Source organism: Nematostella vectensis, chromosome 6 (assembly GCF_932526225.1).
Source record: "Nematostella vectensis chromosome 6, jaNemVect1.1, whole genome shotgun sequence".
NCBI classification, from domain to species: Eukaryota; Metazoa; Cnidaria; class Anthozoa; order Actiniaria; family Edwardsiidae; genus Nematostella; species Nematostella vectensis.
Genome location: NC_064039.1, coordinates 6,833,500 through 6,849,051, shown reverse-complemented (window position 1 = coordinate 6,849,051; position 15,552 = coordinate 6,833,500). Strand labels below are relative to the sequence as shown.

At 41.2% G+C, this 15,552-nt stretch overlaps 2 protein-coding genes across 3 annotated transcripts; both read left to right on the top strand.

The window, feature by feature from the left end:
* The first annotated feature begins 88 nt into the window (after window positions 1–88).
* LOC116619691 (coiled-coil domain-containing protein 57) lies at window positions 89–10,347 on the top strand. 2 transcript variants are annotated; one of them, XM_048728623.1, is made up of 13 exons: window positions 89–635; window positions 1,505–1,620; window positions 2,403–2,538; window positions 2,761–3,054; window positions 3,244–3,383; window positions 4,040–4,198; window positions 5,593–5,755; window positions 6,358–6,694; window positions 7,137–7,271; window positions 7,338–7,493; window positions 7,832–8,101; window positions 8,357–8,431; window positions 9,519–10,347. In XM_048728623.1, exons 1-13 carry the CDS (start codon window positions 258–260, stop codon window positions 10,061–10,063), a joined length of 2,904 nt encoding a protein of 967 aa, XP_048584580.1. In that variant the 5' UTR covers window positions 89–257; the 3' UTR covers window positions 10,064–10,347. The 2 variants fall into 2 exon arrangements, with proteins under 2 accessions (XP_048584580.1, XP_048584581.1); XM_048728624.1 differs by lacking the exon at window positions 8,357–8,431.
* LOC5515041 (matrix metalloproteinase-16) lies at window positions 9,932–14,362 on the top strand. The gene is made up of 7 exons (XM_001635134.3): window positions 9,932–10,072; window positions 10,456–10,705; window positions 11,378–11,497; window positions 11,749–11,953; window positions 12,304–12,534; window positions 13,404–13,499; window positions 14,229–14,362. Exons 2-6 carry the CDS (start codon window positions 10,553–10,555, stop codon window positions 13,475–13,477), a joined length of 783 nt encoding a protein of 260 aa, XP_001635184.2. The 5' UTR covers window positions 9,932–10,072; window positions 10,456–10,552; the 3' UTR covers window positions 13,478–13,499; window positions 14,229–14,362.
* The last annotated feature ends 1,190 nt before the right edge of the window (window positions 14,363–15,552 follow it).

The window sequence follows — 15,552 nt, the reverse complement described above, 5'->3', positions numbered from 1 at the left end:
ATCATAGCCTCTCATGCACCATGACTTTATTCTGTATGAGAGACTTGATAAAATGTAACCATATTCGTTTTTTCAGTGGAATACTTTTTAATATGAAACGGTGAAAAGCAAGAGAAACCGAAAAGGAAAACTTAGAAACTAGTCCTAGTCCTTCACGGCCAAATCAAGTTGTCAACAAAATGGCCGATGGCGGGATTTCTTGAAAATGAGAAAATCGTTGTGTATGTTTCTACCATATAACATGTAGATCCTTATAGATGGCGGGTTTATCAACTAGTAACCGAAATGCTGAGATGCTGGGAGAGCTGGTTGAACAGAAGGAAAAAGAGTGGAAAGAGGCACAAACTCTTCGCATCAAATCTTTAGAGGCCGCCCTGAAAGAGAAAGAAGGTCTTGTTAACAATGAAAGACTACGTTTCCGAAAGCTCAAGGAAGACTTTGAGTATAACCTCAAGCTATTACAGGAGAGAGATCAGGAGTTAGACAGATATGACGCTATTTTTGCGGAGTATAAAAGTGTTGGGAACACAAAAGATGCAGAAGTGAGCGATTTGAAGATAAAGTTGGACGATTTGCAGCAAAAATTAAAGCAAGAAAAACAAATACAAGAGGACCTTCAAGGGCATTCTCGACAAGTAAGCCCGGCCTTTTATTCTTTTTTTTAAGCCACTGAATATGCATTAGATTAGCTGGACTTTATCTTACATACAGTGTATGTGATCGTTTACCTTATAACTTACAGTCAATTGACAAAACATTGTCGTCAACCAGCTTCGCGACTACGCAACATGTAAGCATGGGTAGAAACCACTGAAAAGCCTAGCTGCATATATAAGCCACCGTGTCTGCCTGAAGTTGTGTGGTGGGTAATATGCAGCTATGCTCTTCTCTTCAGTGGTTTTAACCCATGCTTACATGCGGTCTTGTCGCTTAGTTGCGGGGCCGGTTGACGACAACATCTTGTCAATCGACTGTATACATATGCACTGTACCTTTCACACAAGGGGAATTTCAATGGGTGTGGCAGCCATTTATTACACAACCTTCAATGTGTGGAAGCATCCTCTCTGTGTGACTCAGGCTTTCTTGTTTTGCGTGGATGCACTTCCTCAGCAGCTCCCCCTATTAAGAATTGAAGCTGGAAAGCACACTTTCTCTTTCTATGTGGTTTATCTCTTCAATGACCTGTCATATAACAGAAATGACAAGTCTAAAACAGATACCCTGCCTCATCAATCATGAATCCAATTAATCTAGAGGGGTAATTTTTCCACACTCGTTTTTGTCTTACTTGTCACTGCACTTTCCTCATATTTTGATTATTGTTTGCAGTAAATTGTTTTGCATTTATCAAATACTGTTGTCGGATGTTTGGTTTATATACAGTATTTTTTAGTTTTTCAGTTTACTTTTAACATTAGATCACCAAATTTTTAATCCAACCCTTGTACTTCTAAGCATTTTTTATTAGACAAGGTGTTTTTTGTTGTTGTTGCAATCTTAGCGCATGCAAGAGCACCAACAAGAACTCAATCAGTTTCGGTTGAACAAAGAGTGGGAAGTAAAAAGAGAAAGAGACGAACTTGAGGGATTCAAACGAGAGCTCCAACACCAACTAAGGTACAGTACAGTTGAAAAAATCATACAAAGCCTACATAGCTTGAAAGATCAAAGGTCTTTTTGGGTTATTCTGCATGATTTTGACTGTTTAGAGCATCCAAAAATAATCACTCTTCATCCATGCAAAGGCCCCATTAAACATCTGATAATATTACCAATCAGCCCAACTGAGAATGTTCACAGTTTGTCTTTGGGTACACAAAGACTAGAATTTAAAAAAAGTATATAAAAGCAAATTCTCTTCTGTCTGCACCTTATTCGTACAACAACAACAACAACTTTATTGATACCCAAAATGAGAAACAATACAGAGGATACGTGCAGTTGATCAAGGATAATATAAATACAATTATTTTTTTAAAGAAAATTACCTTATGGTAACATTAATATTTTCCTTTTTGATTTTTTTCTTTTTCCAGGTATGTTTTTCCCATTCTATTTTCCAGCTGTATGCACGAATGAAGGTCTTAGATTTGGGGTGGGTGCCCCAGCGTAACTGGAGGGCTAGGGGGCACTTATCTTGTTTTTCTATATTCTTTTTTTACTATTCGAAGTGTATGGTAAGGTGGATGATAAAACCTGATTATAACCTGATAGAAAAACACACACAGACACATCTTACACATGCACACAGATCACACATTATTTAAGAAGCTACAGTACATACATAACAAACAACTCAAAAAGACAGAACCATGCAACACAAAGGATGAGGTGGCCCCTCTAAAGATCTGTCTTTAAATTAAGTGATAAATTGAGTCTACTTTTCGTATTCCTAAAAGGGCAGCAGAAGAAGATATTGACACCCAGCGTCAGACTCTCATATCTGATTTTGACGATGCTCTTCACAAAAGAGAACATGAGTTCCGCCTCAAAGCAGATGAGATGAGCAGCAATCTACTAGCGGCTAATCTCAAGGCAAGCATTTTACAGTGAACAAGGAGCATTGGTCCTTTTAGTATTTTCTCTACCTACTATTGAGAGCTGGCATTTTATAATTATATAATGAGTTATACAGCATACTATTCCCATGTTTATTGAGAACATAGCTTCTTTTTACTGTACTATTAGCTAGCCCAAATGTGAACTAAAAATTTTCTTTTACATTGAATAGTGAGTGTCTTTTTCTTAATCTCATAGGTTAAAATGCTTACCAAAGAGCTAGAAATATTGCGAGCCCATGAGGAGAAGACAAGATCAGAACTCCAGTCAACTGAGGGAAATGCATCTGAACTCGAAAAGAAGCTGAAGCAGAAAGAGTGGGAACTTCAGGACGAGAGAAACATGCACAGTGCAAAACAGTCAGACCTTGAGCTGCAGATAGGCCAGTTGAAAGCAAGCATGACGAAAATGCAGGAGATATTCCAGCACAAGCAGGCTGAGTTAGACCGGTATGCACGCCAGAAAGAGGCAGGACTGCTTGCTGCAAAAGAGGTACAATACAATACCGTATTCACATCTATGTACTTCTTGACTAAAATCTATAAAATACATACTGTAAATCCAATAAAGTTGAAGAATGGTTGTGATGATCTATTTATAAAAAGTGGTGGAGCTTAAGCAGTATAGTGCCATGGTAGTGATATGCAAACAATCCATTACTAAAACTTATTTGGTCATCAGACACATCATGCCAGGGAACAACAACTAGAGGAAAACATCCGTGAGATACAATCCAGACTGGACACAGCAGAAGTTGAGTTTAGGAGAATGGAATGGGAGAACAAGGATACCCTGAAAGACAAGGACTTGCAAATAGAGAGGTGCATATAATCTTAGACAAATACATTTATCAGAAGTCGATACATACACAAATCTATAGTAGGTACAAAAATGTTGGCAAATTTGTAATGGTTTATTCAAGGAGGGTTTGGGTGAAAGAACAAATTCCATCATGGCAAAACATCTTGCACAGACCAAATCCACCTTGATCCTTTAGTGCTGAGAACTTCATATGTATTTTGCATTATGTCAATAACCTTGAATATTGAGCCTGACGTTTCAAGCATTAGCCCTTGAAGTATCTACATCTACATTTGTGGGGCCTTGCAAAGGGGGTACCCATCAGGCAAGACATTTCGGGGAAATTTATAAAATAAAATAAAAATATATGATAAATAAATATATATATATAAATATATTTAAAAAAATAAATTCAACTATATAAAATAAATACAAAATTAATTAAATTAAAATAATATAAAAAAATAAAAAATAATAAGAATAAGGGAGAATAAAACTAAAGCAGTGATATCAGGTTAACAAAATATTAAATAGATAAAATTTAATGCAATAGGAAAGGCCAACCCTCAAAACTCAGTGAAACCACTGTTTCCAGGTACATCGCACAAAAAGATTAACACTGGATGATGTGATTATATCTACATTGATTTATCCAAGATCCTTTTAAAATCCTCAGGCTGCAGAGAAGCATTTCAGAACTCAATGAAAAGCTTTCATACCAGGCTACTGGTTTCTCACGGTCTTCAGTTGCAAAGGACTTGGAGCTTGAGGCCCTAAGGCAGCAAGATGAAAAACTACGTGCAGATCTGATACAGAGAACAGAAGATGTTGAACGGTAAGTTATAAAGACAATTGCTACAATGCGGATGAGCTAAAGAGAACAGAAGATGTTGAACGGTAAGTTATAAAGACAATAGCTACGTGCAGATGAGCTACAAAGAACAGAAGATGTTGAATGGTAAGTTATAAAGACAATAGCTACGTGCGGATGAGCTACAGAGAACAGAAGATTTTAAACGGTAAGTTATAAAGACAATAGCTATGTGCAGATGAGCTACAAAGAACAGAAGATGTTGAACGGTAAGTTATAAAGACAATAGCTACGTGCGGATGAGCTACAGAGAACAGATGTTGAATGGTAAGTTATAAAGACAATAGCTACGTGCGGATGAGCTAAAGAGAACAGAAGATGTTGAACGGTAAGTTATAAAGACAATAGCTACGTGCGAATGAGCTAAAGAGAACAGAAGATGTTGAACGGTAAGTTATAAAGACAATAGCTACGTGCGGATGAGCTAAAGAGAACAGAAGATGTTGAACGGTAAGTTATAAAGACAATAGCTACGTGCAGATGAGCTACAAAGAACAGAAGATGTTGAACGGTAAGTTATAAAGACAATAGCTACGTGCGGATGAGCTAAAGAGAACAGAAGATGTTGAACGGTAAGTTATAAAGACAATAGCTACGTGCGAATGAGCTAAAGAGAACAGAAGATGTTGAATGGTAAGTTAAAAAGACAATAGCTACGTGCGAATGAGCTACAGAGAACAGAAGATGTTGAATGGTAAGTTATGAAGACAATAGCTACGTGCGGATGAGCTACAGAGAACAGATGTTGAACGGCAAGTTATAAAGACAATAGCTACATGCGGATGAGCTACAAAGAACAGATGTTGAACGGTAAGTTATAAAGACAATAGCTACGTGCGGATGAGCTAAAGAGAACAGAAGATGTTGAACGGTAAATCACATAGACAATAGCTACACGCGGATTAGCCACAAAGAACATATGTTGAACGGTAAATCACATAGACAATAGCTACGTGCGGATGAGCTGCAGACAACAGAAGATGTTGAACGGTAAACTACATACACTGCCTACATGTAGATGAGCTAGCATTAGAGTGAGTAAATGTGTGAGGACTGGCTTTCACTGTCACTGAAGCTGGTACTTCCGACCAGTGTGCCCACTGTTTTCTTTTTCACGTCCCCGATACCTAAGGTCCGTACCCGAGAATACGAGGGATTCTAGTCCCCAATATAGAAAGCAAAGTTTTTACATATCTGAAAACCATTCTAGCTGACTTGGCCTGGAAAGTGTTTGTATAAAAATGCCTTTGAGTCTTTGCCGCTTGGAAATTGGTGTTTAAAGACCCCACAACATGCTTTCAACATTTTTCAGTTGGATCTTATTTTCCCTGCTAATGTATTTTTCCACGTTGTTCCAGCTACAAGAAGGAGCTTTCTCTAGCAGCTGAGCGCGAGTCTGGTCTGGAGCGCTCCAAGGCGCAGCTAGAATTCGACTGGCAGCGACGTTGTGATGACGCGGAGAGGAACGCTTACACAAGACAGGAAGAGCTCATAAAGAACTTGACAAGGACCAAAAATGAGGTAGAATGTCTTTTCTGTATAACCTTTAAACTATCGAGTTTCATTGCTCGTAAGAGACATATCTGTTAGGCAATCTTAGTTCTATAAAAAAATATCTCTGTCAAGATCATTGAGAAGACTGAAGTGCCTTAGTTCGCCTCATACTGGCTACTTCTCTACGATCATGACTGGGGCAAGTGCCTCAGCCTTGAAGCTTCGCTATCAACCATCGGATGATCCTACAGTAGGAGCTGTGCTAGTCATGCGGGTGGATATGTACATGTTGATAATAGTACAAAAGTGCGGAGTTACACGGCGTTACATGTGCTCTTTTTGCGGGTGCATCAGGCTTCTATTTAACAAATAGATCTCATTTTTGCATGCGTCTGTTCTCTAATAGATGCACAGATGACGTCACGAACGTCATGAACAAAAAGTGCGCAACGAGACGCAGTCTGTGCATCTATTAGAGGACAGACGCACAAAAAATTAGATCTTTTAGTTTTATACAACGTTACAATATGGTGTCCTCTAATAAAACATGGACCCTTGAGCATTCAAAGCGCGCGATTTACGAGTATCGTTGTATAATGGGAAAGCAAATAAGTTAGTGTTGTCTACAGGCAGTCGCTATTTCAAAAGAAAGGGAACGCGAGCTACAGCAGCGCGAAGATCTCATTCGAATCCTGACAGAAACTAGAGACCAGGCACATGCAACGCTACAGCGACACGGCCTATCTATACCGAGTCATCTTCCTAGCAAAGAACGGCCTGGGGGGACTGCAGAATCTGATCCAAACGTTACGAGTTTACAAGAGCAGAACCGCAACCTGAGGGACGTTATACGGCAGATGCGCAGAGAGATGGAGGGCCTTAACGAGCAGCTTGCTACCCGACCCCCATCAGTTATGGAGCCTGCTAGACCCGAGGGAAGCGACGAATCGGTGCCTTTGACTCCAGGTTTGATGGGGGATGATGTGACTTTAAAGATCCAGCTTTATGTGTGATGCATGGTTTCGTAGGCTATGAAACCCTTTGGCGGACAAAATTAATAGACAAAGATATTTAACAAATCGATACATTTTTGCGTACGTCTATACTCTAATAAATGCACAAATGATGTCACAGCTTGTCATGAACAAAACAGTACGCAACGAGACGCAGTTGAGTTCTGACTGTTGCTCATAACACGCTCTGGCATCTTCTTTGCATCTTTTAGAGGACAGACAAAAAATAAAAGAATCTTTTTTATACAACAAAAAATGTTTTCTTACATTCTAATCTAGTTAATTCAATAATTAAATTTAGTTAATTCAGTATTCAAAATAAAGATAATTGACAGTATCACAAAAGTTATATTGTTTAAAAGGGCTTTACATGGTCTATCACTTATTGCTTCTAGAGTACGTCAAGTCACTTGAGTCCGAAATCCGAGAACTCAAGTCTAAGAATAGGGCTTTATCCCAACGCCTAGAGGAGCTACCGCTGACCCGTAAGCCCCCTCCGAGTAAAGAGAGCAATTTGCGAGAAATTTTCGGTAAGTAAATCCATCTCGCTCTTAAAGATATGACGCAGAGTTTAGATTAAAATGTACAATTTTCAGGACATGCTCCTGTGACCCAGGCCCCACCGGACACCAGCTCGAGGTTACAGAGCAAGCTGAAGGTAGCTGCGAAGCACATAGCTCAGCTCGCGCGGGAGAAAGAACAATTGATTCAGATGAGTAACCGACTCCGTGCAGAACTCGCAAAACTAAGAGGTTGGTACTCTTCTAGGCCTTGAAGATGACAGATCTAGATCTAGACCTGTCACGCAATGTCATATAGACTTGTCACGCAATCTGACCCTGACCTGTCACGCAATATAACCCAGACCTGTCACACAATGTCATATAGACTTGTCACGCAATCTGACCCTGACCTGCCACGCAATGTAACCCAGACCATATTGTATATTTCGCGTTAACTGGACTTTTCACGCAATATGTGTGTTAGTGATCCCATATGAGTGTTCGTGACCCCAAACCTGTTACGCTTCAATTTAAAGACTCGACGTTCTGCTGATAATATTGAATTGCTGGGATTAATTCTTCTTCAGAAGGAGGATCCCCTGAGACTGTCTTTCACCCGTCCCCACCCTTTGTTGGGTCTCGCCGTCAACAAAACGTCACAGCGCACCAGATGGCGGACAATATACAAACTCAACTTGGCGCCATGGAGAAACTACAGTACGCACTCACCTCGCACGAGCTACAAGTCGCGCAGCGCATGCGCGAGCAGCAGACTGCCGCTGCAGGGCACGCCAGAGTGACTATGGGCTCAAGTAGTAGTGACTCCTCGGATGAGCTGGGTACCGCGCGACCTGTTGGTGAGTACGTCTGGTCAGCCCATCTCGATAGAACAATTGGATTCTCCTGTCATATGGGACCTTTTGGTGAGTACGTCTGGTCAGCCCATCTCAATATAACAATTGGATTCTCCTGTCATATGGGACCTGTTGGTGAGTACGTCTGGTCAGCCCATCTCGATAGAACAATTGGATTCTCCTGTCATATGGGACTTATTGGTGAGTACGTCTGGTCAGCCCATCTAGATTTAACAATTGGATTCTCCTGTCATATAGGACCTATTGGTGAGTACGTCTGGTCAGCCCATCTCGATAGAACAATTGGATTCTCCTGTCATATGGGACCTATTGGTGAGTACGTCTGGTCAGCCCATCTCGATATAACAATTGGATTCTTCTGTCATATGGGACCTGTTGGTGAGTACGTCTGGTCAGCCCATCTCGATAGAACAATTGGATTCTCCTGTCATATGGGACCTATTGGTGAGTACGTCTGGTCAGCCCATCTCGATAGAACAATTGGATTCTCCTGTCATATGGTACCTATTGGTGAGTACGTCTGGTCAGCCCATCTCGATATAACAATTGGATTCTCCTGTCATATGGGACAAGTTGGTGAGTACGTCTGGTTAGCCCATCTCGATATAACAATTGGATTCTTCTGTCATATGGGACCTATTGGTGAGTACGTCTGGTCAGCCCATCTCGATAGAACAATTGGATTCTCCTGTCATATGGGACAAGTTGGTGAGTACGTCTGGTCAGCCCATCTCGATATAACAATTGGATTCTCCTGTCATATTGGACCTATTGGTGAGTACGTCTGGTCAGCCCATCTCGATATAACAATTGGATTCTCCTGTCATATGGGAAGCAATCTCGATACAAAAATTTCCTAATATAACGATGCATATTTTTCAGCCACTTAAAAATGCCCCCCAAATACATGATATGGCTGAATACTGCACCCCTAACTAAGTTTTCTAGCTAGGACCAAGTATGATGGGAAGTGTAGGAATAGCCTTGTTTGATTATTATGTTAAGTTATGAGAAATGGTTTACTGTGACGTAAGCAAAATACGTTTTTTTTTTCAAATATAACACAGAATCTCATTCGGACTGTCAGTATGTTCTGTTTCACATTCTGTCACTCTTCTTAGATGTACTATGGCATCCTTACCACTGTGCATTGCTAGGTGTTTTAACCACAAGAAAGGTTTCGTTTCAAAGAACGCTCCGTAATCTCTTTACATTTTTACGAAAATTTATATTTAAATGTTACATTTAACTTTAACTGTTGTACCGTTATGCTCGAATAAGCGCCCTCCTTTAAATAAAGCCCCCCTCTTCATTAAGCGCCCACTCCCAAAAGGCATCTCGGGCGCTTATTCGAATCATTACTGCATTATCTTTAACAAATTTTCTTTTCGCATCTCAGCGGCCAAACCAGACCCAACGAAACCATACAACAAACCAGCTGCACCAAGGCGCATGCCCTGGGCAGACAAACCGCTGCCCGAATCTGAGACATCACCGCGGCGGCCTCTTAATCTTGAGTCCGAAGTACCCTCGAGTCAGCGGACATCATCTCCGCGCCGGGATCAGGCTTATATGACATCATCATCAGAAGGTCACGCCTCTCTACAAGAAATCTGGAAACTTCTTGACGAGGAGGAGAGCTTTCGCAGCCTATCGCCCGTAAAGCAGAGACCGCACAGAACCCAGTCCTTAGATCACGTTCCTGTTCGAGAGGAGTCTGGGCACCACGGTCTTCCTGACCTCGGGGAGTCTGGGAGCGATGGATTTACATTGAAGAGAAAAAAGGCTGAAATCGACGAAAAGGGCGCGCCGCAGAAGCCTTATCTCTCGCGTAAAGCCTTAGGAAAGGTTAAACCTGCGGCACGACAGGGATCCGCAATGAAAATAAGAAACTATAATGTACGGGATGACCGCCAGTGGACTGGGACTAGGGTCCAGAAATAACAGTGTAAGGTAGGAAATGCATTTGTACAGCTACATTTTATTTATTTTATTTCAATGTTATTTAAATTGTGTTCATATATTTTTATTAAAATGCTGTAAATAATGTTCTATATTTTATTTCATTTATACTTACTGGGGATTAGCTTCTGAGTACTTTTCCTTAAAAGATGAAAAATAGTATAGTAAAGCAAGATGAAGAAAAATGTATTCACAAATGACTTCGTAATAAAAAATATGCTAAAAAAAGCCAGAGAGAAATAAATTTCGAACTATCCTTTATAAAAGAAACTGATATCGTGGTGCGTGTTTAGCTCTCAATTTGTCAGCGCTGTCTTAGTATACCCTTTACGTTGTACACTTGACCTGTAAGCTAATAGTAAGTTTGTTGAAAGCTTGGGTTCCAACATGGCCACCATCACAAGAACCTATGAGATTCAGTCGTCTGTATGACGACTGTTTAAGCTCCCGCGCTCGTACCTTAAATATAACATGGTTCGTCGCTATTGGCAGCTTATGCTACTGACTGTGGTCAATTTGGTTATGTTCTCGGTCGAATCCGGGGGTAGTTTGATAGGGACAAGGCGGCTAGAGAGGCACGGCTATTGGCACGACACACATTCAAGGGAAAGAGCGGCAGTTGAGGTGAGTAGGAGATTTTAATATTCTGAATTTTTATATATCAATAATTCATAATGGCTGACTAGTCTAAAAGGCTGACTGGTGATACGAAACTGTCAATTTTTAGCCAATACCCTAGAGTATATTTTTTATATTCGATTGCTCTATCATTTCTTGTTGTGTAGTCTGATCCGCAAGGATGCTATTGCGGATCTAAGACAAGGTAAGGAGGAAACGCCCTGGTTCTCTTTAACCGGCTACGCAACTCAGATATACCGTAGAACCCCGCTGACTCGAACTTTGAAGGAAGAAAACTAACCGGCCTCGATTATAAAATTATATCAGGCGCTTATATGTTCATAGAAATCATAAACAAATTATCGTTATAAATCTAAACAAATATATATATATATAGAATTTTGAGGACTAACGAGAATAAGTTCTTGGGTAAAATATGGCCAGGGGAAACAAAGGGTGATTCGAATTAAACGAGTTCGAGTTGCGAGATTTTACTATATACATAACAGCAGTAACAAAACTGCATTTAAGATTACTAAGGCACAGATTGTTTGTGTATTTATAGTGCCAAATGTCATAATTATGTCATAACTGCATTTTAGTATGTTAGGCCTCCCTTCCAATTTTACGATCAACTTTTGACGTTACTCAACAACTAAAGAATTATACAATGTGTAGATCCAGGGTCATCCACGTATCACGAACGGTGACGTTCAGATAGAGGGGCGTTATGTTCGATCTCGTGCCATCAGAAGGCGTAAGCGGTACGCACTCAGAGGGACTCAATGGCACAAAAAGGTATTTCCTATCCAGAGCGACTTACGTTTCCTATCAAGATCTAGATATAGTATAGAACAAAAGTGTTCGAAGTAGTAGGGTCTACTTTTGCGCCTTGCTCCCCCGGGTAGATTTCCCGCCTTAATCTCCAAGTTCGTTGATCAAATATATATGGAAGCTGTGATCCTCCTCCCTTCACTCCAGGATACTTGCTACTCCGCCCGGAGCGATTTTGAATTTAAACTTAATTTTGTGTTTAACATTTTCACAAGCGTATCACCTATCAAGTAATGAACGCGTTTAGTAAATGGGCAGCAGTGACCAGCCTCGTATTCGTGCGAGTTCCACCGACATCACGTGACGCGGACATCACCATACGATTTGTCAAGGCTGGTGACCATGGTGACGAGAAGCCGTTTCGAAAAGGGATAACGGAACAACTTGTAGGACACACTTTTCCGCCATGGAATAACACAGGTAACCCCTAATATAGCAAACTCAAACTCTATCAGTTAACGAGGGTCCGTAAATAGCTACTTTCAGTCTTTTTTGTGTGTTTCAGTTCCCCAGGGAATTTTTTGTCAATAATACTGAGGTATCTGTAATGACGGGGTGTCCAAAAGGCGAGAATTGACTTCCTTTTGAACACGTAACAATGTCCGACGATTTTTAACGGAAACGCGGATGGTCTGGTTGAGGTTTCCGTCGGCCCTCCGGAAGTAAACTGGTGACAATGCGGCTTTGAGGCCGTTGTAGTTCAAATGAAGGAAAAACAAGCGTGATATTAATATTCTTTACCTATCTGTTTGTAATTTCTCCCTTTCTAGGTCGCTCAGGCGATATCCATTTCAATGACGACAAATACTTTTCACTACCGGGATATGCGCGCGCAGCTTATGATTTCCTGTGGATCGCGATGCACGAGATTGGCCATAGCCTGGGACTAGCCCACACAGGCGACCCGTTCTCGGTGATGTACACCACCTACACCGCGTACTTCTACAACCGCAAAAGGGATCTCAGCGCGGATGATATCAGAGGGATACAGGCCTTGTATGGTAAGGCCAAAGAAATCTAGTGTCTAGTGTTTCAAAACTCTAAAGTTTTATTGGTGGAACGTGATAGCGAAAATGGATGCTTTATGGGAATTGCAGAGGCGGATCCAGAAGTTTAAAAAAGGAGGGGACCGAAGCAAGGAATGTGGAGGCACGGGTGGCCTAGTGTGTTAGCGCGTCGGCCTCTCACCGCTGTGGCCAAGGTTTGAATCCTGGCTCAAACTGGGGATTTTTTCCGGGTTCCTGCCTTGATTCGAATTTGTGTCACAAGTGATTTGAAGTTATTCTCCCGTGTTTCCAGTCTTCTCGGGTAAGGACACTAAACCGGAGGTCCCGTCTCTTCAAGCTGCACTACATTAACCTTAACCGAAGGGACGTAAAAGAACCACTGGGGACGCAAAAAACCCTCTGGCAGTGACCACCCCCAGTGACAGTGCTTACTAACCGAGAGCCATATGTTAGAAAACTGTATATTCGGTTAAATATGCTACCCTCGATAAACAAAGATTACAAACAAACAAAGATTACAGAGACAAGATTGGCAAGAAAGGGGTTGTCGGATGCATTGTTCTTCCAATGTCTAAAAGGGTTGGGCCCGCTCGGCCCAACCCTTAGATCCGCCCCTGAATTGTTCGTTAAGGTGTGCTTTGCTTTTTCTCGTCACTTTACTCGCCTTTCCGACTTTTATCTATACGCACCTAAAAGTTTGTTTACTTTGCTCAAAGCAAATTTAGCGCGAAACTTTAACGCGCAAATTGCAAAAGTAGCGTGAAATGCTTACAGTATACTTCTGAAAATAAACACTAAGGTTAGAGCGAAAAGGGTAAATTCCAGTAGAATCACTAGGGTTCTGAGCCATAGCTTACTTATAGGGCCGCCTCTTCCATCTGGGATACCAAACGAGTGTGCCGTGACGTCACTAAGCGCCATGGTTATGACCGCATGACCTTCTTACTAAAGAACAACAGGTAAGTTGATAGAAATTTGCGGGAGGGTGATATTACCGCGGCATTCACTAGAGAGTCTAATGGCATGGCCTTCTTACTCAATTACAACAAGTGAGTCAATAGAAATGTGGGGGAGGGAAGGGTGATGTTGGCGCGGGTGGATTTTCGTTACCGACCCACCAGTTATCAAATGACAAGGTATGATTCAACACAAGGTTGAAAAGGTATATTTAACGCCTGAAATAGTGTGGTTGCGCTGACGTTTCGAGCGTTAGCCCTTCGTCGGAGCAAAAGAAAACTTAGTTTTGGTATGAAAGGTATATTTAACGCCTCTGTGAAGTAGTGTGGTTGCGCTGACGTTTCGAGCTTCGAAACGTCAGCGCAACCACTCTGTTTCCCAGAAGCGTTTAGGCGTTTAACATACCTTTTAAACCTTATGTTGGTTCATATCTTGTTTACACCACGCCTACGCAGACCATCTAGTTTTTCTACAGCTTGCCTTTAGTCTTTCTAGTTGAACCAGTTATCAGATGGTCGTCCCTTATCAAGGAAACATCTTCATACTTAACGACATAGTTTGTAACCAACTTTATTGCCTATTTTGAAAATATACGAGGCCAATAAATCTGATTTTTACCCAAAACACGAACACCAGCAAAATAAAAACCATTTTTTCAGTGGTCCTGGTTTACGCATAAATAAGCTATAGAACCAAATTAGGATTTTAGCTAGCGTATTGTTTTCTGGCAGATTCTGGATGTTTCACAACCGAGTAAAATATAATGGTCCTCTACCAATCACAGACCCCGAGCTGAACATCCCGCTAAACCTAACTGGCATAGATGCCGCGCTAGAATCCACCAATAACAAAACGGTGCTGCTCTTCAAGGGGACCAACTATTGGCGCTACCGCACTGACCGGCAGGAAATTGTTTCTAATAGACCTTAAAGGATTGGACGTGGAGTGCTGGAAGGCCCAGACGCGGCGCTCTTCTGGCGTGGCAAAGGGAGGTTTCTTTTTAATGGAGACTCGTATTATCGCCTTAGGGGGAGGAGACTGCGTACAAAGCCCGGCTACCCAAGGTCAATGGCTGATTACTGGATGGTCTGTGGGTTTATTAACACCACCTCTAATCCGGTTCTTAATCCCTAACAGCGTGGTACCTTCCTTGTGGCCATTCTCGTATCCTAGCGCGCAACAAAATGAATCATAAACCCCACTGATGCTTCGATGCTAGCTAGTGAGGATTGAGAAATAGTTTGACCAACGATATTAATATCATTTTTGCATATATTGTTGCAATTAAAAAATAAGGGCACGGGAATCCAAACTAATTCTGGTTCCTCGTTCTTTGGGGCTTTAATAATCTCATGTTTTGCGATACTCGTAGATCTCTGCCACGCACTAGAAGAGATACTTTTTTCTCAAAGGAAAAAAGTAATTAAATCTTTAAAATAATGAAATCTTTAAAAATAAGTACTCTTTTCCTGAAGTCACAAAATCTAGTTTGCATGCGCTCTGGGAGTAAACTTCGCGAAATACGAGATGAGATGTTTATGTATCTTATTTCAATAGTTATTTTAACTGGGATCCGATCTATTAAGATCGCCCTTATAATGTTCGAGGCCACTACTTGATCCATGAAGTAGATCACAGGCAGCCCAAGCTACTGTCGGTGGTTTATAAAGGAATGTACGGTGAAATACGTGTATGTTAGCGGGGAAAAAATTAATCGTGAAAAATAAAACTAATTTTAATATTGGTGAGTTTTATCCGGGCTCGAAATAGTTGTGTGTTCGAAGTTTTGCCGATCGAGTCATACTTTTAGAGACCCAAGCTATAAATCAACACAAGGTTGAAAAAGTATGTTGAACGCCAAGTCTTTGAAACAGAGAGGAAGTACGGTGACCTAGTGTGTTAGCGCGGCGGCCTCTCACCGCTATGGCCCAAGGTTCGAATCCTGGCTCAAACTGGGGATTTTTTTCCGGGTTCCTGCCTTGATTCGAATTTGTGCCACAAGTTAGTTGAAGTTATTCTCCCGTGTTTTCTAGTCTTCTCGGATAAGGATACTAA